The sequence below is a fragment of the Petromyzon marinus genome (assembly GCF_048934315.1).
Source record: "Petromyzon marinus isolate PM22_M1 ecotype Great Lakes invasive population chromosome 75 unlocalized genomic scaffold, UKy_Petmar_22M1.pri1.0 chr75_unloc.4, whole genome shotgun sequence".
NCBI classification, from domain to species: domain Eukaryota; kingdom Metazoa; phylum Chordata; class Hyperoartia; order Petromyzontiformes; family Petromyzontidae; genus Petromyzon; species Petromyzon marinus.
The window spans coordinates 388,335-410,560 of NW_027422616.1; the positions used below are offsets into that span (position 1 = coordinate 388,335).

Genomic DNA, 22,226 nt, shown 5'->3' on the forward strand with positions numbered 1-22,226 from the left:
CTCACTCACCCACCTACCCACTCACCCGCTCACTCACCTACCTACCCACTCACCCACCCACCTACCCACTCACCCACCTACCCACTCACCCACCTACCCACTCACTTACCTACCTACCCACTCACTCACCCACCCACTCACTCACCTACCCACTCACTCACCTACCCACTCACTCACCCACCTACCCACCAACCCACTCAATCACCCACCTACCCACTCACTCACCTACCTACCCACTCACCCACTCACTCACCTACCTACCCACTCACCCACCCACTCACCCACTCACCCACTCACCCACCCACTCACCCACCTACTCACTCATCCACCTACCCACTCACTCACTCACCCACCTACCCACTCACTCACCCACCTACCCACTCACCCACCTACCCACTCACTCACCCACCTACCCATTCACTCACATACCCACTCACCCACCTACCCACTCACTCACCCACCTACCCACTCACCTACCCACTCATCCACCTACCCACTCACTCACCCACCTACTCACCCACCCACCCACTAACCCATCCGATCACTCATCCACATATCCACTCACTCACCCATCCCCTCACTCATCCACCCCCTCACTCACCCAATTTTCCACCTACTCACTCGCCCACTCACTAACCCACCCACTCACTCACCCACTCACCTACCTACCCACTAACCCATCCGATCACTTACCCACCCCCTCACTCACCCACCCAATTTTCCACCTACTATTCACCTGCCCACTCACTAACCCACCCACTGACTCACCCACCCACTCACCCACCCATTCACCCACCTACCTACTAACCCATCCGATCACTCACCCACATATCCACTCACTCATCCACCCCCTCACTCACCCACCTACCACCCACCCAATTTCCCACCTACTACTCACTCGCCCACTCACTAACCCACCCACTGACTCACCCACCCACTCACCCATCCACCCACTCACTCACCTACCCACTCACCCACCTACCTATCCACTCACCTACCCACTAACCCATCCGATCACTCACCCACATATCCACTCACTCACCCACCCCCTCACTCACCCACCCAATTTTCCACCTACTACTCACTCGCCCACTCACTAACCCACCCACTGACTCACCCACCCACCCACTCACCCACCACTCACTCACCCACCCACTCACCTACCTACCCATTAACCCATCCGATCACTCACCCACATATCCACTCACTCACCCACCCCCTCACTCACCCACCCAATGTTCCACCTACTACTCACTCGCCCACTCACTAATCCACCCACTGACTCACCCACCCACCCACTCACCCACCCACCCACTCACCACCGCACCAACGAGGCGCACAACGCCGTGTAAACATTCCTCCAGTTGAATTTTATTGACCGCAACTTTGACCGAAGCGCTAAGACGATGACGTTGCCACACATCCAACAACCATCGACATCGTCACCATCACTAGTGACGTCACTTCCACCGTCATGCATAGTGACATCAATTCCATCATTCCTGGTTACGTCACTTCCACCGTCACGACTAGTGACATCACCATCATCATTCCTCGTGACGCCACTTCCACCATCACGCATAGTGACGTCACACTCACCATTCCTCGTGACGTCACTTCCACCATCACGCATAGTGACGTCACTTCCACCATCACGCCAAGTGACATTATTGCCACCATGAAGGCAACGATGAAGGTGATGGTGTCAATGATGGCGATGACGTAGGTGATGGTGATGACGTAGGTGATGATGTAGGTGATGGTGATGATGTAGGTGATGATGTAGGTGATGGTGATGACGTAGGTGATGGTGATGACTTAGGTGATGTAGGTGATGGTGATGACGTAGGTGGTGATGTAGGTGATGATGACGTAGGTGGTGTCAATTATGGTGATGACGTAGGTGGTGATGACGTAGGTGATGGTGATGATGTAGGTGATGGTGATGACGTAGGCAATGACGTAGGTGATGGTGATGACGTAGGTGGTGGTGATGACGTCGGTGATGGTGATGACGTAGGTGATGACGTAGGTCATAGTGATGTAGGTGGTGATGATGTAGGTGATGGTGATGACGTAGGTGGTGTCAATTATGGTGATGATGTAGGTGATGACGTAGGTGATGGTGATGACGTAGGTGATGGTGATGACGTAGGTGATGGTGATGACGTCGGTGATGGTGATGACGTCGGTGATGGTGATGACGTAGGTGATGACGTAGGTGATGGTGATGATGTAGGTGATGACGATGGTGATGATGTAGGTGATGGTGATGACGTAGGTGATGATGTAGGTGATGGTGATGACGTAGGTGATGGTGATGATGTAGGTGATGGTGATGATGTAGGTGATGACGATGGTGATGATGTAGGTGATGGTGATGATGTAGGTGATGGTGATGACGTAGGTGATGGTGATGATGATGAGGGTGGAGGTTGATGGTAAGGAGGTGAGTAGGGTGATCAGGTGAGTAGGGTGGTGAGGAGATGGGTGTGTGGTGGTGAGTGTGGTGGTGGTGGTGAATGGTGAGGGTGGTGAGTGTGGTGGTGAGTGTAGTAGTGGTGAGTGTGGTAGTGGTGAGGAGTGGTGGTGAGGGTGGTGAGGGTGGTGGTGAGTGTTGTATTGGTGAGTGTGGTAGTGGTGGGTGTGGTGGTGGTGAGTGTGGTGGTGGTGGTGAGCGTGGTAGTGGTGGTGGTGAGTGTGGTGGTGAGTGGTGAGGGTGGTGAGGGTGGTGAGTGTGGTGGTGAGTGGTGAGGAGTGGTGGTGAGTAGTGGTGGTGAGGAGTAGTGGTGAGGAGTGGTGGTGAGTAGTGGTGGTGAGGAGTAGTGGTGAGGAGTGGTGGTGAGTGTGGTGAGGAGTGGTGGTGGTAGTGGTGGTAGTGGTGGTGAGGAGTGGTGAGTGTAGTAGTGGTGGTGAGTGGTGAGGAGTGGTGAGTGTAGTAGTGGTGGTGAGTGGTGAGGGTGGTGAGTGTAGTAGTGGTGGTGAGGAGTGGTGAGTGGTGGTGGTGGTAGTAGTGGTGAGGAGTGGTGGTGAGTGTGGTGAGGAGTAGTGGTGAGGAGTGGTGAGTAGTGGTGGTGAGTAGTGGTGGTGAGTGTAGTAGTGGTGATGAGTGTGGTGGTGAGTGTAGTAGTGGTGGTGAGTGGTGAGTGGTGGTGGTGAGGAGTGGTGGTGAGGAGTGGTGGTGAGGAGTGGTGGTGAGGAGTAGTGGTGAGTAGTGGTGAGGAGTGGTGGTGAGTGTGGTGAGGAGTGGTGGTGAGGAGTGGTGGTGAGGAGTGGTGAGTGGTGGTGGTGAGGAGTAGTGGTGAGGAGTGGTGAGTAGTGGTGAGTGGTGGTGGTGAGGAGTGGTGGTGAGTGTAGTAGTGGTGGTGAGTGTGGTGGTGAGTGTAGTAGTGGTGGTGAGTAGTGGTGGTGAGTGTGGTGAGGAGTAGTGGTGGTGAGGAGTGGTGAGTGGTGAGTAGTGGTGAGTGTGGTGGTGAGTGTAGTAGTGGTGGCGAGTAGTGGTGAGGAGTGGTGGTGAGGAGTAGTGGTGAGTAGTGGTGAGGAGTGGTGGTGAGGAGTGGTGGTGAGTAGTGGTGGTGAGTGTGGTGAGTGGTGGTGAGTAGTGGTGAGTGGTGGTGGTGAGTGGTGGTGGTGAGGAGTGGTGGTGAGTGTAGTAGTGGTGGTGAGTGTGGTGAGGAGTGGTGGTGGCGAGGAGTGGTGGTGAGTGTGGTGAGGAGTAGTGGTGAGGAGTGGTGAGTAGTGGTGAGTGGTGGTGGTGAGGAGTAGTGGTGAGGAGTGGTGGTGAGGAGTAGTGGTGAGTAGTGGTGAGGAGTGGTGGTGAGTGTGGTGAGGAGTGGTGGTGAGGAGTAGTGGTGAGTGTGGTGAGTAGTGGTGAGTGGTGGTGGTGAGGAGTAGTGGTGAGGAGTGGTGGTGAGTGTGGTGAGGAGTGGTGGTGAGTGTGGTGAGTGGTGGTGAGTAGTGGTGAGTGGTGGTGGTGAGTGGTGGTGGTGAGGAGTGGTGGTGAGTGTAGTAGTGGTGGTGAGTGTGGTGAGGAGTGGTGGTGGCGAGGAGTGGTGGTGGTGAGTGTGGCGAGTAGTGGTGAGGAGTAGTGGTGAGGAGTGGTGAGGAGTGGTGAGGAGGAGGAGGTTTTAGTTTTCCTGACGCTTCTTGAGCGCTGCTGCCAGGTCACTGCGCAGGGAGTGGTGGTGAGGAGTGGTGGTGAGTGGTGGTGGTGAGGAGTGGTGGTGAGGAGTGGTGGTGAGTAGTGAGGAGGAGTGGTGGTGAGTAGTGGTGAGGAGGAGGAGGTTTTAGTTTTCCTGACGCTTCTTGAGCGCTGCTGCCAGGTCACTGCGCAGGGCGTCCTGACGACATTTGTCAGAGGCAGACTGCAGGCTCCTGGGGGGAGAGGGGGAGAGGGGGGAGTGGGGGGAGAGAGTAGAGAGAGTAGAGAGTGTAGAGAGAGTGGGGAGGGGGTAGAGGTAGAGTGTAGAGAGAGTAGAGAGAGTGTAGAGAGTAGAGAGAGTGTAGAGAGTAGAGAGAGTGTAGAGAGTAGAGAGAGTAGAGAGAGGAGAGAGTAGAGTGTAGAGAGAGTAGAGAGTGTAGAGAGTAGAGAGAGGGTAGACAGTAGAGAGTAGAGAGAGTGTAGAGAGTAGAGAGAGTAGAGAGAGGAGAGAGTAGAGTGTAGAGAGAGTAGAGAGAGTGTAGAGAGTAGAGAGAGGGTAGACAGTAGAGAGTAGAGAGTAGAGAGAGTGTAGAGAGTAGAGAGAGTAGAGAGAGGAGAGAGTAGAGTGTAGAGAGAGGAGAGAGTAGAGTGTAGAGAGTAGAGAGTGTAGAGAGAGTAGAGAGAGGGTAGAGAGAGGGTAGAGAGAGAGAGTGGGGAGGGGGTAGAGGGTAGAGAGAGTAGAGAGAGGGAGTGGGGGTAGAGAGTAGAGAGTAGAGAGAGTGGGGAGAGAGTGGGGGTAGAGGGTAGAGAGAGGGGTAGAGAGAGAGAGAGTAGAGGGTAGAGGGGTAGAGAGAGAGTGTAGAGAGTAGAGAAATGATGGTAGAGTGTAGAGAGTAGAGGGAGTAGAGAGTGTAGAGAGTAGAGAGAGTAGAGAGTGGGGAGGGGGTAGAGGGTAGAGAGAGGGACAGAGAGAGAGTAGAGGGTAGAGGGGTAGAGAGAGTGTAGAGAGTAGAGAGATGATGGTAGAGTGTAGAGAGAGTAGAGAGTGTAGAGAGAGTGTAGAGAGTAGAGAGAGGGTAGAGGTAGAGGGTAGAGAGAGGGGAGGGGGTAGAGGGTAGAGAGAGGGTAGAGAGGGAGAGAGAGAGTAGAGGGTAGAGGGGTAGAGAGAGAGTGTAAAGAGTAGAGAAATGATGGTAGAGTGTAGAGAGTAGAGAGAGTAGAGAGAGGGTAGAGAGTAGAGAGAGTGGGGGGGGGTAGAGGGTAGAGAGAGTAGAGAGAGGGTAGAGAGGGAGAGAGTAGAGGTTAGAGGGGTAGAGAGAGTGTAGAGAGTAGAGAGATGATGGTAGAGTGTAGAGAGAGTGGGGGGGGGGGGTAGAGGGTAGAGAGAGTAGAGAGAGGGAGAGAGAGAGTAGAGGGTAGAGGGGTAGAGAGAGTGTAGAGAGTAGAGAGAGTGTAGAGAGTAGAGAGAGTGTAGAGAGTAGAGAGAGTGTAGAGAGAGAGTGTAGAGAGAGAGTGTAGAGAGTAGAGAGAGGGTAGAGAGAGTAGAGGGTAGAGAGAGAGTAGAGAGAGTGTAGAGAGAGAGTGTAGAGAGAGTGTAGAGAGTAGAGAGAGGGTAGAGAGAGTAGAGGGTAGAGAGAGTAGAGAGAGGAGAGAGAGAGTAGAGGGTAGAGGGGTAGAGAGAGTGTAGAGAGTAGAGAAATGATGGTAGAGTGTAGAGAGAGTGTAGAGAGAGTAGAGAGAGTGTAGAGAGAGTAGAGAGAGTGTAGAGAGTAGAGAGAGTGTAGAGAGAAGGGGGAGAGAGAGAGTAGAGAGAGGGTTACAGTGTCTGTACCACGCTGTGCAAGGCAACGCGATTTGATAGCTATGCAATGCCATGCGATGAAATGTAATCCGACGCATCGCAATGCAATGCGATGCTCTGCAATGCATTATACTGCCATGTGATGCTATGTGACCAACGCGTTGCAATGTAATGCAATGTAATGCAATGTAATGCAATTACACTGTAATGTAATGCAATGTAATGCAACGTACTACAATGTACTGCAATGTAATGCAATTACACTGTAATGTAATGCACTGCTATGTAATGCAATGCAATGGAATGTACTGCAATGTAATGCAATGTACTACAATGCACTACAATGCACTACAACGTAATGCAACGTACTGCAATGTAATGCAATGCAATGTACTACAATGTACTACAACGTACTACAATGTAATGCAATGCAATGCAACGTAATGCAACATAATGCAATGTAATGCAACGTACTACAATGTACTACAATGTAATGCAACGTACTACAATGTACTACAATGTAATATAATGCAATGCAATGTAATGCAATGTAATGCTACGTAATGCAATGCACTACAATGTAATGCAACGTACTACAATGTACTACAATGTAATGCAATGTAATGCGATGCACTGCAATGTAATGCAACGTACTACAATGTACTACAATGTAATGCGATGCACTGCAATGCACTGCAATGTAATGCAACGTACTACAATGTACTACAATGTAATGCAATGTAATGCAATGTAATGCGATGCACTGCAATGCACTGCAATGTAATGCGATGCGATGCGATGCAATGCAACAGCCGGGGGGGTAGAGGGGTTCTCCACCTGACTGCTGCTGCTGCTCAGCCTCAGGCTGAGGCTGAGGCTCAGGCTCAGTTCTCGGTCTGGATGGAGATCTGCCGCTGAGTGAGGACCTGGGATAGCTCCCGCTGGAGCAACTGCAGCTTCTTAGTGTCGGCTATCGGGTCGGCAGACCTTGACGGACACCCGCCCACCCCCCCAGCGTCGCGGGAGGGTCACGGAGGGTCACGGGAAGGTCACGGGAAGGTCAAGGAGGGTCATGGAGGGTCAAGGAGGGTCGTGGGAAGGTCAAGGAGGGTCACGGAGGGTCACGGAGGGTCGTGGGAAGGTCAAGGAGGGTCGTGGGAGGGTCAAGGAGGGTCGTGGGAAGGTCAAGGAGGGTCGTGGGAAGGTCAAGGAGGGTCACGGGAGGGTCACGGGAGGGTCAAGGAGGGTCAAGGAGGGTCACGGGAGGGTCAAGGAGGGTCAAGGAGGGTCATGGAGGGTCAAGGAGGGTCGTGGGAGGGTCACGGAGGGTCAAGGAGGGTCACGGAGGGTCGTGGGAAGGTCAAGGAGGGTCGTGGGAGGGTCAAGGAGGATCGCGGGAGGGTCGTGGAAGGGTCACGGAGGGTCGTGGGAAGGTCAAGGAGGGCCAAGGAGGGCCAAGGAGGGTCAAGGAGGGTCACGGAGGGTCAAGGAGGGTCACGGAGGGTCAAGGAGGGTCAAGGAGGGTCAAGGAGGGTCAAGGAGGGTTGTGGGAAGGTCAAGGAGGGTCACGGAGGGTCACGGAGGGTCAAGGAGGGTCAAGGAGGGTCAAGGAGGGTCACGGAGGGTCGTGGGAAGGTCAAGGAGGGTCATGGAAGGGTCATAGGAGGGTCAAGGAGGATCAAGGAGGGTCAAGGAGGGTCACGGAGGGTCACGGGAGGGTCAAGGATGGTCATGGGAGGTCGCGGAAGGGTTCAAGGGAGGTCATGGGAGGTCGCGCAAGGTCAAAGGTTAAAGGGAGGTCACAGGAGGTCACGGGAGAGTCGAGGAAGGTCGTGGGAGGTCGCAGGAGATTTCACGATGGTTCACGGAAGGTCACGGAAGGTCACGGAAGGTCACCAGAAGCCACCGAAGGAAGAGATGCAAGCAGAGGGTGAGGGGGAGATGAGGAGAGGCAGGGGGGGGTGAAGAGACAGAGAGACAGAGAGAGAGACAGAGACAGAGAGAGAGACAGAGAGAGAGAGACAGAGAGAGACAGAGACACAGAGACAGAGAGACACAGAGACACAGACAGAGAGACAGACAGAGAGACAGAGAGAGACAGAGAGAGACAGAGACACAGAGAGACACAGAGACAGAGACAGAGAGACACAGAGAGAGAGAGAGAGACAGGGAGAGACAGAGAGACACAGAGAGACAGAGAGAGACAGACAGAGAGAGACAGACAGAGAGAGAGACAGAGAGACACAGAGAGACAGAGAGGGAGACAGAGAAACAGAGAGACACAGAGACAGAGAGACAGGGAGAGACAGAGAGACACAGAGACAGAGAGACACAGAGAGACAGAGAGAGACAGAGAGGGAGACAGGGAGAGACAGAGAGACAGAGAGACACAGAGAGACACAGAGAGACAGAGAGGGAGACAGAGAAACAGAGAAAGAGAGAGAGAGACAGAGAGACACAGAGAGAGACAGGGAGAGAGACAGACACAGAGACAGAGAGACAGAGACAGACAGGGAGACAGAAAGACACAGAGAGAGACAGGGAGAGAGACAGAGAGAGACAGAGAGAGAAAGACAGAGCCAGAGAGACACAGAGAGAGAGACAGAGAGACACAGACAGAGAGACAGGGAGAGACAGAGAGACACAGAGACACAGAGACACAGAGACACAGAGACACAGAGACAGAGAGACACAGAGAGAGAGACAGAGAGACACAGAGAGACACAGAGACACAGAGACAGAGAGACACAGAGAGACACAGAGAGACACAGAGAGACAGAGAGAGAGACAGAGAGAGACAGAGATACAGAAAAACAGAGACAGAGAGAGAGACAGGGAGACAGAGAGACACAGAGAGACAGGGAGAGACAGAGAGAGACAGGGAGGCAGACATCAAGGGGACAAAACAAAATCAGCGGAAATTATAACAACATCAAGTAAATAAATTAAGTAACAGAGAGAAAGAGAGGCAGATGAGGGAAAGATGATAATCACAGCAACTTATTGGGATAAACCAGAGCGATGAATCATGAACCACACGGCCAGAGAAATCACATGGGGAGATGGTGGGTAGGTGGGTGAGTGGGTGAGTGGGTGGGTGAGTGGGTGGGTGAGTGGGTGGGTGGGTGAGTGGGTGGGTGGGTGAGTGGGTGGGTGAGTGGGTGGGTGAGTGGGTGAGTGAGTGGGTGAGGGGGTGGGTGGGTGAGTGGGTGGGTGGATGAGTGGGTGGGTGAGTGGGTGAGGGGGTGGGTGAGTGGGTGAGGGGGTGGGTGGGTGAGTGGGTGGGTGAGTGGGTGAGTGAGTGGGTGGGTGGGTGAGTGGGTGAGTGGGTGGGTGGGTGGGTGAGTGGGTGGGTGGGTGGGTGAGTGGGGAGCGGTAGTGTAGCGGTTAGCGCTACACTGCGCTATGAACCTGGCGACCCGGGTTCGATTCCCGCTCACGGCCAACACCACCAGTGACGATTATCTGAACCGGTCCTGGGCCTGCTCTAGGTCGACTCAGCCTCAAATCGCCACTGGGGAGACAAAGGCGGCCGGGCGTGGTGCTGGCCACCCACCCCCTCGTGTACCGTTCCGGCCTTCATAGGTGCTCGCTAACAGCACTTGCCCCTACAGTCTGTTAAGGCGTGGGTGAGTGGTGAGTGGGTGAGGTGAGTGGTGAGGAGTGGTGTGATGGGTGGTTCACCTCAGACCATTGACGATATCCTTGGTTTTCCCAAAGTAGATGTCATTCAGAGTGTTCCGGATCTTATTCTCCATGTCCTGTGGGAGAGAGTGGGTGGGTGAGTGGTGAGTGGGTGGGTGGGTGAGTGGTGAGTGGGTGGGTGAGTGAGTGGTGAGTGGGTGGGTGAGTGGTGAGTGAGTGGGTGAGTGGGTGGGTGAGTGGTGAGTGAGTGGGTGAGTGAGTGGGTGAGTGAGTGGGTGGGTGAGTGGGTGAGTGGTGAGTGGGTGGGTGAGTGAGTGGTGAGTGGGTGGGTGAGTGAGTGGTGAGTTTGTAGGTGAGTGAGTGGTGAGTGAGTGGTGAGTGAGTGGTGAGTAAGTGGTGAGTGAGTGGTGAGTGAGTGGTGAGTGGTGAGTGAGTGTTGAGTAAGTGGTGAGTGAGTGGTGAGTAAGTGGTGAGTGAGTGGTGAGTGGGTGGGTGAGTGGTGAGTGAGTGGTGAGTGAGTGGTGAGTGAGTGGTGAGTAAGTGGTGAGTGAGTGGTGAGTAAGTGGTGAGTAAGTGGTGAGTGAGTGGTGAGTGAGTGGTGAGTGAGTGGTGAGTGAGTGGTGAGTAAGTGGTGAGTGAGTGGTGAGTGAGTGGTGAGTGAGTGGTGAGTGAGTGGTGAGTGAGTGGTGAGTGAGTGGTGAGTAATTGGTGAGTAATTGGTGAGTGAGTGGTGAGTGAGTGGTGAGTGAGTGGTGAGTGAGTGAGTGGTGAGTGAGTGGTGAGTGAGTGGTGAGTGAGTGGTGAGTGAGTGAGTGGTGAGTGAGTGGTGAGTGAGTGGTGAGTGAGTGGTGAGTAATTGGTGAGTGAGTGGTGAGTGAGTGGTGAGTAATTGGTGAGTGAGTGGTGAGTAATTGGTGAGTGAGTGTGAGTGAGTGAGTGGTGAGTGAGTGGTGAGTGAGTGGTGAGTGAGTGGTGAGTGAGTGAGTGGTGAGTGAGTGAGTGAGTGGTGAGTGAGTGGTGAGTGAGTGGTGAGTGAGTGGTGAGTGGTGAGTGAGTGGTGAGTAATTGGTGAGTGAGTGGTGAGTAATTGGTGAGTGAGTGGTGAGTGAGTGGTGAGTGAGTGGTGAGTGAGTGGTGAGTGGTGAGTGAGTGAGTGGTGAGTGAGTGGTGAGTGAGTGGTGAGTGAGTGAGTGGTGAGTGAGTGGTGAGTGAGTGGTGAGTGAGTGGTGAGTGAGTGGTGAGTGAGTGGTGAGTGAGTGGTGAGTGAGTGGTGAGTGAGTGGTGAGTGAGTGGTGAGTGAGTGGTGAGTGAGTGGTGAGTGAGTGGTGAGTGAGTGAGTGAGTGGTGAGTGAGTGGTGAGTGAGTGAGTGGTGAGTGAGTGGTGAGTGAGTGGTGAGTGAGTGGTGAGTGAGTGGTGAGTGAGTGGTGAGTGAGTGGTGAGTGAGTGGTGAGTGAGTGGTGAGTGAGTGGTGAGTAAATGGTGAGTGAGTGGTGAGTGAGTGGTGAGTAAATGGTGAGTGAGTGGTGAGTGAGTGGTGAGTAATTGGTGAGTGAGTGGTGAGTGAGTGGTGAGTAATTGGTGAGTAATTGGTGAGTAATTTGGTGAGTAATTGGTGAGTGAGTGGTGAGTTTGCCACTCACCTCCACCAGGCGGCCGATGTTGGCGATGTGAGGTGAAGCGTCACTCACAGCCTCATCCTTCTCCACCTGGTGGGGGAGGGGGAGGGGGGAGGGGAGGGTGAGGGGTGAGGGGGAGGGGGTGAGGGGGGTGAGGGGGGGGTGAGGAGGAGGGGGGAGGGTGAGGGGGGAGGGTGAGTGAGTGATGGTGAGTGAGTGATGGTGAGTGAGTGAGTGGTGAGTGATGGTGAGTGAGTGATGGTGAGTGAGTGAGTGATGGTGAGTGAGTGAGTGGTGAGTGAGTGATGGTGAGTGATGGTGAGTGAGTGATGGTGAGTGAGTGATGGTGAGTGAGTGAGTGGTGAGTGAGTGAGTGATGGTGAGTGAGTGATGGTGAGTGATGGTGAGTGAGTGATGGTGAGTGATGGTGAGTGAGTGATGGTGAGTGAGTGATGGTGAGTGATGGTGAGTGAGTGATGGTGAGTGAGTGATGGTGAGTGATGGTGAGTGATGGTGAGTGAGTGATGGTGAGTGAGTGATGGTGAGTGAGTGAGTGGTGAGTGATGGTGAGTGAGTGATGGTGAGTGAGTGAGTGGTGAGTGAGTGATGGTGAGTGATGGTGAGTGAGTGGATGGTGAGTGAGTGATGGTGAGTGAGTGAGTGGTGAGTGAGTGAGTGAGTGATGGTGAGTGAGTGATGGTGAGTGATGGTGAGTGAGTGATGGTGAGTGATGGTGAGTGAGTGATGGTGAGTGATGGTGAGTGAGTGATGGTGAGTGAGTGATGGTGAGTGATGGTGAGTGATGGTGAGTGAGTGATGGTGAGTGAGTGATGGTGAGTGAGTGAGTGGTGAGTGATGGTGAGTGAGTGATGGTGAGTGAGTGAGTGATGGTGAGTGAGTGAGTGGTGAGTGAGTGATGGTGAGTGAGTGATGGTGAGTGAGTGATGGTGAGTGAGTGAGTGGTGAGTGAGTGAGTGAGTGATGGTGAGTGAGTGATGGTGAGTGATGGTGAGTGAGTGATGGTGAGTGATGGTGAGTGAGTGATGGTGAGTGAGTGATGGTGAGTGATGGTGAGTGAGTGATGGTGAGTGAGTGAGTGATGGTGAGTGATGGTGAGTGATGGTGAGTGAGTGATGGTGAGTGAGTGATGGTGAGTGAGTGAGTGATGGTGAGTGAGTGATGGTGAGTGAGTGAGTGATGGTGAGTGAGTGAGTGGTGAGTGAGTGATGGTGAGTGATGGTGAGTGAGTGATGGTGAGTGAGTGATGGTGAGTGAGTGAGTGGTGAGTGAGTGAGTGAGTGATGGTGAGTGATTGATGGTGAGAACTAAGATGAGTGAGTGAGTGATGGTGAGTGATGGGTGAGTGAGTGATGGTGAGTGAGTGATGGTGAGTGATGTGAGATGTGAGTGAATGGATAGTGAGTGATGAGTGATGAGTGATGGTGAGTGATGGTGAGTGAGTGATGGTGAGTGAGTGATGGTGAGTGAGTGAGTGGTGAGTGATGGTGAGTGAGTGATGGTGAGTGAGTGAGTGATGGTGAGTGAGTGATGAGGTGAGTGAGTGAGTGAGTGAGTGATGGGTGAGTGAGTGATGGTGAGTGAGTGATGGTGAGTGAGTGAGTGGTGAGTGAGTGAGTGAGTGATGGTGAGTGAGTGATGGTGAGTGATGGTGAGTGAGTGATGGTGAGTGATGGTGAGTGATGGGTGAGTGAGTGATGGTGAGTGAGTGATGGTGAGTGATGGTGAGTGAGTGATGGTGAGTGAGTGAGTGATGGTGAGTGATGGTGAGTGATGGTGAGTGAGTGATGGTGAGTGAGTGATGGTGAGTGAGTGAGTGGTGAGTGAGTGATGGTGAGTGATGGTGAGTGAGTGAGTATGGTGAGTGAGTGAGTGGTGAGTGAGTGATGGTGAGTGATGGTGAGTGAGTGATGGTGAGTGAGTGATGGTGAGTGAGGTGAGTGGTGAGTGAGTGAGTGATGGTGAGTGAGTGATGGTGAGTGATGGTGAGTGAGTGATGGTGAGTGATGGTGAGTGAGTGATGGTGAGTGAGTGATGGTGGAGTGAGTGAGTGGTGAGTGATGGTGAGTGAGTGATGGTGAGTGAGTGATGGTGAGTGAGTGAGTGGTGAGTGAGTGAGTGATGGTGAGTGAGTGAGTGAGTGATGGTGAGTGAGTGATGGTGAGTGAGTGAGTGGTGAGTGAGTGAGTGATGGTGAGTGAGTGATGGTGAGTGATGGTGAGTGAGTGATGGTGAGTGATGGTGAGTGAGTGATGGTGGAGTGAGTGATGGTGAGTGAGTGAGTGGTGAGTGATGGTGAGTGAGTGATGGTGAGTGAGTGAGTGGTGAGTGAGTGAGTGATGGTGAGTGAGTGAGTGGTGAGTGATGGTGAGTGAGTGATGGTGAGTGAGTGATGGTGAGTGAGTGAGTGGTGAGTGAGTGAGTGATGGTGAGTGAGTGATGGTGAGTGATGGTGAGTGAGTGATGGTGAGTGATGGTGAGTGAGTGATGGTGAGTGAGTGATGGTGAGTGAGTGAGTGGTGAGTGATGGTGAGTGAGTGATGGTGAGTGATGGTGAGTGAGTGAGTGGTGAGTGAGTGAGTGAGTGATGGTGAGTGAGTGAGTGGTGAGTGATGGTGAGTGAGTGATGGTGAGTGAGTGATGGTGAGTGAGTGAGTGGTGAGTGAGTGAGTGATGGTGAGTGAGTGAGTGGTGAGTGATGGTGAGTGAGTGATGGTGAGTGAGTGATGGTGAGTGAGTGAGTGGTGAGTGAGTGAGTGATGGTGAGTGAGTGATGGTGAGTGATGGTGAGTGAGTGATGGTGAGTGATGGTGAGTGAGTGATGGTGAGTGAGTGAGTGGTGAGTGAGTGAGTGATGGTGAGTGAGTGAGTGGTGAGTGATGGTGAGTGAGTGATGGTGAGTGAGTGATGGTGAGTGTGAGTGAGTGAGTGAGTGTGATGGTGAGTGAGTGATGGTGAGTGATGGTGAGTGAGTGATGGTGAGTGATGGTGAGTGAGTGATGGTGAGTGAGTGATGGTGAGTGATTGGTGAGTGAGTGATGGTGAGTGAGTGATGGTGAGTGATGGTGAGTGATGGTGAGTGAGTGATGGTGAGTGAGTAATGGTGAGTGATGGTGAGTGAGTGATGGTGAGTGATGGTGAGTGATAGTGATGGTGAGTGATGGTGAGTGAGTAATGGTGAGTGATGGTGAGTGAGTGATGGTGAGTGATGGTGAGTGATAGTGATGGTGAGTGATGGTGAGTGAGTGATGGTGAGTGATGGTGAGTGAGTGATGGTGAGTGAGTGATGGTGACGTGATGGTGAGTGAGTGATGGTGAGTGAGTGATGGTTGAGTGATGGTGAGTGATGGTGAGTGAGTGATGGTGAGTGAGTGATGGTGAGAGTGATGGTGAGTGATGGCTGAGTGAGTGATGGTGAGTGATGGTGAGTGAGTGATGGTGAGTGAGTGATGGTGAGTGAGTGATGGTGAGTGATGGTGAGTGAGTGATGGTGAGTGAGTGACGGTGAGTGATGGTGATGGTGAGTGATGGTGAGTGATGGTGGAGTGATGGTGAGTGAGTGATGGTGAGTGAGTGATGGTGAGTGATGGTGAGTGAGTGATGGTGAGTGATGGTGAGTGAGTGATGGTGAGTGAGTGATGGTGAGTGAGTGTTGGTGAGTGGTGGTGAGTGAGTGATGGGTGAGTGATGGTGAGTGAGTGATGGTGAGTGATGGTGAGGTGAGTAATGGTGAGTGATGGTGAGTGAGTGATGGTGAGTGGTGATGGTGAGTGATGGTGAGTGAGTGATGGTGAGTGAGTGATGGTGAGTGATGGTGAGTGATGGTGAGTGAGTGATGGTGAGTGAGTGATGGTGAGTGATGGTGAGTGATGGTGAGTGAGTGATGGTGAGTGAGTGATGGTGAGTGAGTGATGGTGAGTGATGGGTGAGTGAGTGATGGTGAGTGAGTGACGGTGATGATGGTGATGGTGAGTGATGGTGAGTGATGGTGAGTGAGTGATGGTGAGTGAGTGATGGTGAGTGATGGTGAGTGAGTGATGGTGAGTGATGGTGAGTGGAGTGAGTGATGGTGAGTGAGTGATGGTGAGTGATGGTGAGTGAGTGATGGTGAGTGATGGTGAGTGATGGTGAGTGAGTGATGGTGAGTGAGTGATGGTGAGTGAGTGATGGTGAGTGGTGGTGAGTGAGTGATGGTGAGTGATGGTGAGTGAGTGATGGTGAGTGATGGTGAGTGAGTGATGGTGAGTGATGGTGAGTGAGTGATGGTGAGTGATGGTGAGTGATGGTGAGTGAGTGATGGTGCGTGATGGTGAGTGATGGTGAGTGAGTGATGGTGAGTGATGGTGAGTGATGGTGAGTGAGTGATGGTGAGTGATGGTGAGTGATGGTGAGTGAGTGATGGTGAGTGAGTGATGGTGAGTGATGGTGAGTGATGGTGAGTGAGTGATGGTGAATGAGTGGTGGTGAGTGATGGTGAAGTGAGTGATGGTGAGTGAGTGATGGTGAGTGATGGTGAGTGAGTGATGGTGAGTGAGTGACGGTGAGTGATGGTGAGTGATGGTGAGTGAGTGATGGTGAGCGATGGTGAGTGTCTCACCTGTCTGGTGAGACTACCACCCCAGGTTCATGGTACCAGACCCCTCCTTGTTGATGGTGAGTGATGGTGAGTGATGGTGAGTGAGTGATGGTGAGTGATGGTGAGTGAGTGATGGTGAGTGTCTCACCTGTCTGGTGAGACTACCACCCAGGTTCATGGTACCAGACCCCTCCTTGTTGATGGTGAGTGATGGTGAGTGATGGTGAGTGAGTGATGGTGAGTGATGGTGAGTGAGTGATGGTGAGTGATGGTGAGTGTCTCACCTGTCTGGTGAGGCTACCACCCAGGTTCATGGTACCAGACCCCTCCTTGTTGGTCTGTAGCCACAGCATGGCGGTGGAGGTGAGCTTATAGTGGGCACTCCGTCCACTCGATTTCTCCTGCGTTAGAACCACACACAGAGGGTGTTAGAACCACACACAGGGGGTGTTAGAACCACACACAGAGGGTGTTAGAACCACACACAGAGGGTGTTAGAACCACACACAGAGGGTGTTAGAACCACCCACAGAGGGTGTTAGAAACACCACACAGGGAGTGAGTTTATAGTGGGCACTCCGTCCACTCGATTTCTCCTGCGTTAGAACCACCACACAGAGGGTGTTAGAACCACCACACAGGGAGTGTTAGAACCACACACAGGGAGTGTTAGAACCACACACAGGGAGTGTTAGAACCACACACAGGGAGTGTTAGAACCACACACAGGGAGTGTTAGAACCACACACAGGGAGTGTTAGAACCACACACAGGGAGTGTTAGAACCACACACAGGGAGTGTTAGAACCACACACAGGGAGTGTTAGAACCACACACAGGGAGTGTTAGAACCACCACACAGGGAGTGTTAGAACCACCACACAGGGAGTGTTAGAACCACCACACAGGGGGTGTTAGAACCACACACAGGGAGTGTTAGAACCACCACACAGGAGGTGTTAGAACCACCACACAGGGAGTGTTAGAACCACACACAGGGAGTGTTAGAACCACCACACAGGGAGTGTTAGAACCACACACAGGGAGTGTTAGAACCACCCACAGAGGGTGTTAGAACCACACACAGGGAGTGTTAGAACCACCACACAGGGAGTGTTAGAACCACACACAGGGGGTGTTAGAACCACACACAGGGAGTGTTAGAACCACACAGGTGGTGTTAGAACCACACAGGGGGTGTTAGAACCACCACACAGGGAGTGTTAGAACCACCACACAGGGAGTGTTAGAACCACACACAGGGAGTGTTAGAACCACACACAGGGGGTGTTAGAACCACCACACAGGGAGTGTTAGAACCACACACAGGGAGTGTTAGAACCACCACACAGGAGGTGTTAGAACCACCACACAGGGAGTGTTAGAACCACACACAGGGGGTGTTAGAACCACACACAGGGAGTGTTAGAACCACCACACAGGAGGTGTTAGAACCACACAGGGAGTGTTAGAACCACACACAGGGAGTGTTAGAACCACACACAGGGAGTGTTAGAACCACCACACAGGGAGTGTTAGAACCACCACACAGGGAGTGTTAGACCACCACACAGGGGGTGTTAGAACCACCACACAGGGAGTGTTAGAACCACACACAGGAGGTGTTAGAACCACACACAGGGAGTGTTAGAACCACACACAGGAGTGTTAGAACCACCACACAGGGAGTGTTAGAACCACACAGGGGCATGGTGGAACGTTCAAAGTAGTGGGCGTTAGTGCGGTGCTGGTGAGGCGTTAGTGCGTTAGTGGTGAGGTGTTAGTACGTGAGTACGTGAGGTGTTAGTACGTTAGTACGTGAGTACGTGAGGTGTTAATACGTTAGTACGTGAGGTGTTAGTACGTTAGTACGTGAGTACGTTAGTACGTGAGGTGTTAGTACGTTAGTACGTGAGTACGTTAGTACGTGAGGTGTTAGTACGTGAGTACGTTAGTACGTGAGGTGTTAGTGTGTTAGTACGTGAGTACGTGAGTACGTGAGGTGTTAGTACGTGAGTACGTTAGTACGTGAGGTGTTAGTGTGTTAGTACGTGAGTACGTGAGTACGTGAGTACGTGAGGTGTTAGTACGTGAGTACGTTAGTACGTGAGTACGTTAGTACGTGAGGTGTTAGTACGTGAGGTGTTAGTACGTGAGTACGTGAGTACGTGAGGTGTTAGTATGTGAGTATGTTAGTACGTGAGTACGTGAGTACGTTAGTACGTGAGGTGTTAGTACGTGAGTACGTGAGGTGTTAGTACGTGAGTACGTTAGTACGTGAGTACGTTAGTACGTGAGGTGTTAGTACGTGAGTACGTGGGGTGTTAGTACGTTAGTGCGTGAGGTGTTAGTACGTGAGTACGTGAGTACGTTAGTACGTGAGTACGTTAGTACGCGAGGTGTTAGTACGTTAGTACGTGAGGTGTTAGTACGTGAGGTGTTAGTACGTGAGGTGTTAGTACGTGAGTACGTGAGTACGTTAGTACGTGAGGTGTTAGTACGTGAGGTGTTAGTACGTGAGTACGTGAGTACGTGAGGTGTTAGTACGTTAGTACGTTAGTATGTGAGGTGTTAGTACGTTAGTATGTGAGTACGTGAGTACGTTACTACGTGAGTACGTTACTACGTTAGTACGTGAGGTGTTAGTACGTGAGTACGTGAGTACGTTACTACGTTAGTACGTTATTACGTGAGTACGTGAGTACGTTAGTACGTGAGTACGTGAGTACGTGAGTATGTGAGGTGTTAGTACGTGAGTACGTGAGGTGTTAGTACGTGAGTACGTTAGTACGTGAGTACGTGAGGTGTTAGTACGTGAGGTGTCAGTACGTGAGGTGTTAGTACGTGAGTACGTGAGTACGTGAGGTGTTAGTACGTGAGGTGTTAGTACGTGAGTACGTGAGTACGTTAGTACGTGAGGTGTTAGTACGTTACTACGTGAGTACGTTAGTATGTGAGGTGTTAGTACGTGAGTACGTTAGTATGTGAGGTGTTAGTACGTGAGTACGTTAGTACGTGAGGTGTTAGTACGTGAGGTGTTAGTACGTGAGTACGTGAGTAAGTTACTACGTTAGTACGTTAGTACGTGAGTACGTTAGTACGTGAGGTGTTAGTATGTGAGGTGTTAGTACGTGAGTACGTGAGTACGTGAGGTGTTAGTACGTTAGTACGTTAGTACGTGAGGTGTTAGTACGTGAGTGAGTACGTGAGTGAGTACGTGAGTGAGTACGTGAGTGAGTACGTGAGTACGTTAGTATGTGAGTGAGTACGTGAGTACGTTAGTACGTGAGTGAGTACGTGAGTACGTTAGTACGTGAGTGAGTACGTTAGTACGTTAGTACGTGAGTACGTGAGTGAGTACGTTAGTACGTGAGTACGTGAGTGAGTACGTGAGTGAGTACGTTAGTACGTGAGTGAGTACGTTAGTACGTGAGGTGTTAGTACGTGAGGTGTTAGTACGTTACTACGTTACTACGTTAGTACGTGAGGTGTTAGTACGTTACTACGTTACTACGTTAGTACGTTAGTACGTGAGGTGTTAGTACGTGAGTACGTTACTACGTTACTACGTTAGTACGTTAGTACGTTACTACGCGAGTACGTTACTACTTGAGTACGTGAGTACGTGAGGTGTTAGTACGTTAGTACGTTAGTACGTGAGGTGTTAGTACGTGAGGTGTTAGTATGTTAGTACGTGAGTGAGTACGTGAGTACGTGAGTACGTGAGGTGTTAGTACGTGAGTACGTTAGTACGTGAGTACGTTAGTACGTGAGTACGTTAGTACCTGCACTTCCACGACATGAATGGAGTCCCAGCAGCCTTTGATCTTCTTGGATCCGTCCCCGGCCTTCTTGATGAGGATGACGCCGGCGAAGCCATGGTCCAGATCCCACAGGTACACTGACGACACGCCACCCTCAAAGTAGCTGGGCACACGGTGGGTGGGTGGGTGGGTGGTGGTGGTGGGGGGGTGGGTGAGTGGGTGGGTGGGTGGGTGTGTGAGTGGTCCAGATCCCACAGGTACACTGACGACACGCCACCCTCAAAGTAGCTGGGCACACGGTGGGTGGGTGGGTGGGTGGTGGTGGTGGGGGGGTGGGTGAGTGGGTGGGTGGGTGGGTGTGTGAGTGGTCCAGATCCCACAGGTACACTGACGACACGCCACCTCAAAGTAGCTGGGCACACGGTGGGTGGGTGTGTGAGTGGTCCAGATCCCACAGGTACACTGACGACACGCCACGCTCAAAGTAGCTGGGCACACGGTGGGTGGGTGGGTGGGTGAGTGAGTGGGGGGGTGGGTGGGTGGGTGGGTGGGTGGGTGTGTGAGTGGTTGGGTGGGTGTGTGAGTGGTCCAGATCCCACAGGTACACTGACGACACGCCACCCTCAAAGTAGCTGGGCACACGGTGGGTGGGTGGGTGGGTGAGTGAGTGGGGGGGTGGGTGGGTGGGTGGTGGGTGGGTGTGTGAGTGGGTGGGTGGGTGGGTGGGTGGGTGAGTGGGTGGGTGGGTGGGTGGGTGGGTGAGTGGTTGGGTGGGTGTGTGAGTGGTCCAGATCCCACAGGTACACTGACGACACGCCACCCTCAAAGTAGCTGGGCACACGGTGGGTGGGTGGGTGGTGGGTGGGTGAGTGGGTGGGTGGGTGGGTGGGTGAGTGAGTGGTTGGGTGGGTGTGTGAGTGGTCCAGATCCCACAGGTACACTGACGACACGCCACCCTCAAAGTAGCTGGGCACACGGTGGGTGGGTGGGTGAGTGGGTGGGTGAGTGGGTGGGTGAGTGGGTGGGTGGGTGGGTGGGTGGGTGAGTGGGTGGGTGGGTGGGTGGGTGGGGGGGTGGGTGGGTGGTTGAGTGGGGGGGTGAGTGGGGGGGTGAGTGAGTAAGTGGTTGGGTGGGTGTGTGAGTGGTCCAGATCCCACAGGTACACTGACGACACGCCACCCTCAAAGTAGCTGGGCACACGGTGGGTGGGTGGGTGAGTGGGTGGGTGAGTGGGTGGGTGAGTGGGTGGGTGGGTGGGTGGGGGGGTGGGTGGGTGGGTGAGTGGGTGGGTGGGGGGGTGGGTGGGTGGGTGGGGGGGTGAGTGGGTGGGTGTGTGAGTGGTCCAGATCCCACAGGTACACTGACGACACGCCACCCTCAAAGTAGCTGGGCACACGGTGGGTGGGTGGTGGTGGGTGGGTGAGTGGTCCAGATCCCACAGGTACACTGACGACACGCCACCCTCAAAGTAGCTGGGCACACGGTGGGTGGGTGGTGGTGGTGGGGGGTGGGTGGGTGGGTGGGTGGGTGGGTGGGTGGGGGGGTGGGTGGGGGGGTGAGTGGGGGGGTGAGTGGGTGAGTGGGTGGGTGAGTAAGTGGTTGGGTGGGTGTGTGAGTGGTCCAGATCCCACAGGTACACTGACGACACGCCACCCTCAAAGTAGCTGGGCACACGGTGGGTGGGTGGTGGTGGGTGGGTGAGTGGTCCAGATCCCACAGGTACACTGACGACACGCCACCCTCAAAGTAGCTGGGCACATGGTGGGTGGTGGGTGGGTGGGTGTGTGAGTGGTCCAGATCCCACAGGTACACTGACGACACGCCACCCTCAAAGTAGCTGGGCACACGGTGGGTGGGTGGGTGGGTGAGTGGGGGGGTGAGTGAGTGAGTGAGTGGGTGGGTGGGTGGGTGTGTGAGTGGTCCAGATCCCACAGGTACACTGACGACACGCCACCCTCAAAGTAGCTGGGCACACGGTGGGTGGGTGGGTGGGTGGTGGTGGTGGGGGGGTGGGTGAGTGGGTGGGTGGGTGGGTGGGGGGGTGGGTGGGTGGGTGAGTGGGTGGGTGAGTGGGTGAGTGGGTGGGTGAGTAAGTGGTTGGGTGGGTGTGTGAGTGGTCCAGATCCCACAGGTACACTGACGACACGCCACCCTCAAAGTAGCTGGGCACACGGTGGGTGGGTGGGTGGGTGAGTGAGTGGGGGGGTGGGTGGGTGGGTGAGTGGGTGGGTGGGTGGGTGAGTGGGTGGGTGGGTGGGTGGGTGGGTGGGGGGTGGGTGGGTGGTTGAGTGGGGGGGTGAGTGGGGGGGTGAGTGAGTAAGTGGTTGGGTGGGTGTGTGAGTGGTCCAGATCCCACAGGTACACTGACGACACGCCACCCTCAAAGTAGCTGGGCACACGGTGGGTGGGTGGTGGTGGTGGGTGAGTGGGTGGGTGGGTGGGTGGGGGGGGTGGGTGTGTGAGTGGGTGGGTGGGTGTGTGAGTGGTCCAGATCCCACAGGTACACTGACGACACGCCACCCTCAAAGTAGCTGGGCACACGGTGGGTGGGTGGTGGTGGTGGGGGGGTGGGTGGGTGGGTGGGTGGGGGGGTGGGGGGGTGAGTGGGGGGGTGAGTGGGGGGGTGGGTGGGTGGGTGGGTGAGTGGGTGAGTGGGGGGGTGAG

General features: G+C 53.6%; 1 protein-coding gene across 1 annotated transcript in view; it reads right to left on the reverse strand.

The window, feature by feature from the left end:
- Positions 1–4,210: 4,210 nt before the first annotated feature.
- CAPZB (capping actin protein of muscle Z-line subunit beta) overlaps positions 4,211–22,226 on the reverse strand; it is a 30,212-nt gene continuing 12,196 nt past the window's right edge. Inside the window, exons 4-8 of the mRNA XM_076058481.1 lie at positions 19,584–19,725; positions 16,083–16,199; positions 11,229–11,294; positions 9,627–9,703; positions 4,211–4,374 (exon numbers count right to left, since the gene is read on the reverse strand). Coding sequence (XP_075914596.1) covers positions 4,287–4,374; positions 9,627–9,703; positions 11,229–11,294; positions 16,083–16,199; positions 19,584–19,725 — 490 coding nt within the window. The 3' untranslated portion in view covers positions 4,211–4,286. The remainder of the gene's footprint in view (positions 4,375–9,626; positions 9,704–11,228; positions 11,295–16,082; positions 16,200–19,583; positions 19,726–22,226) is intronic.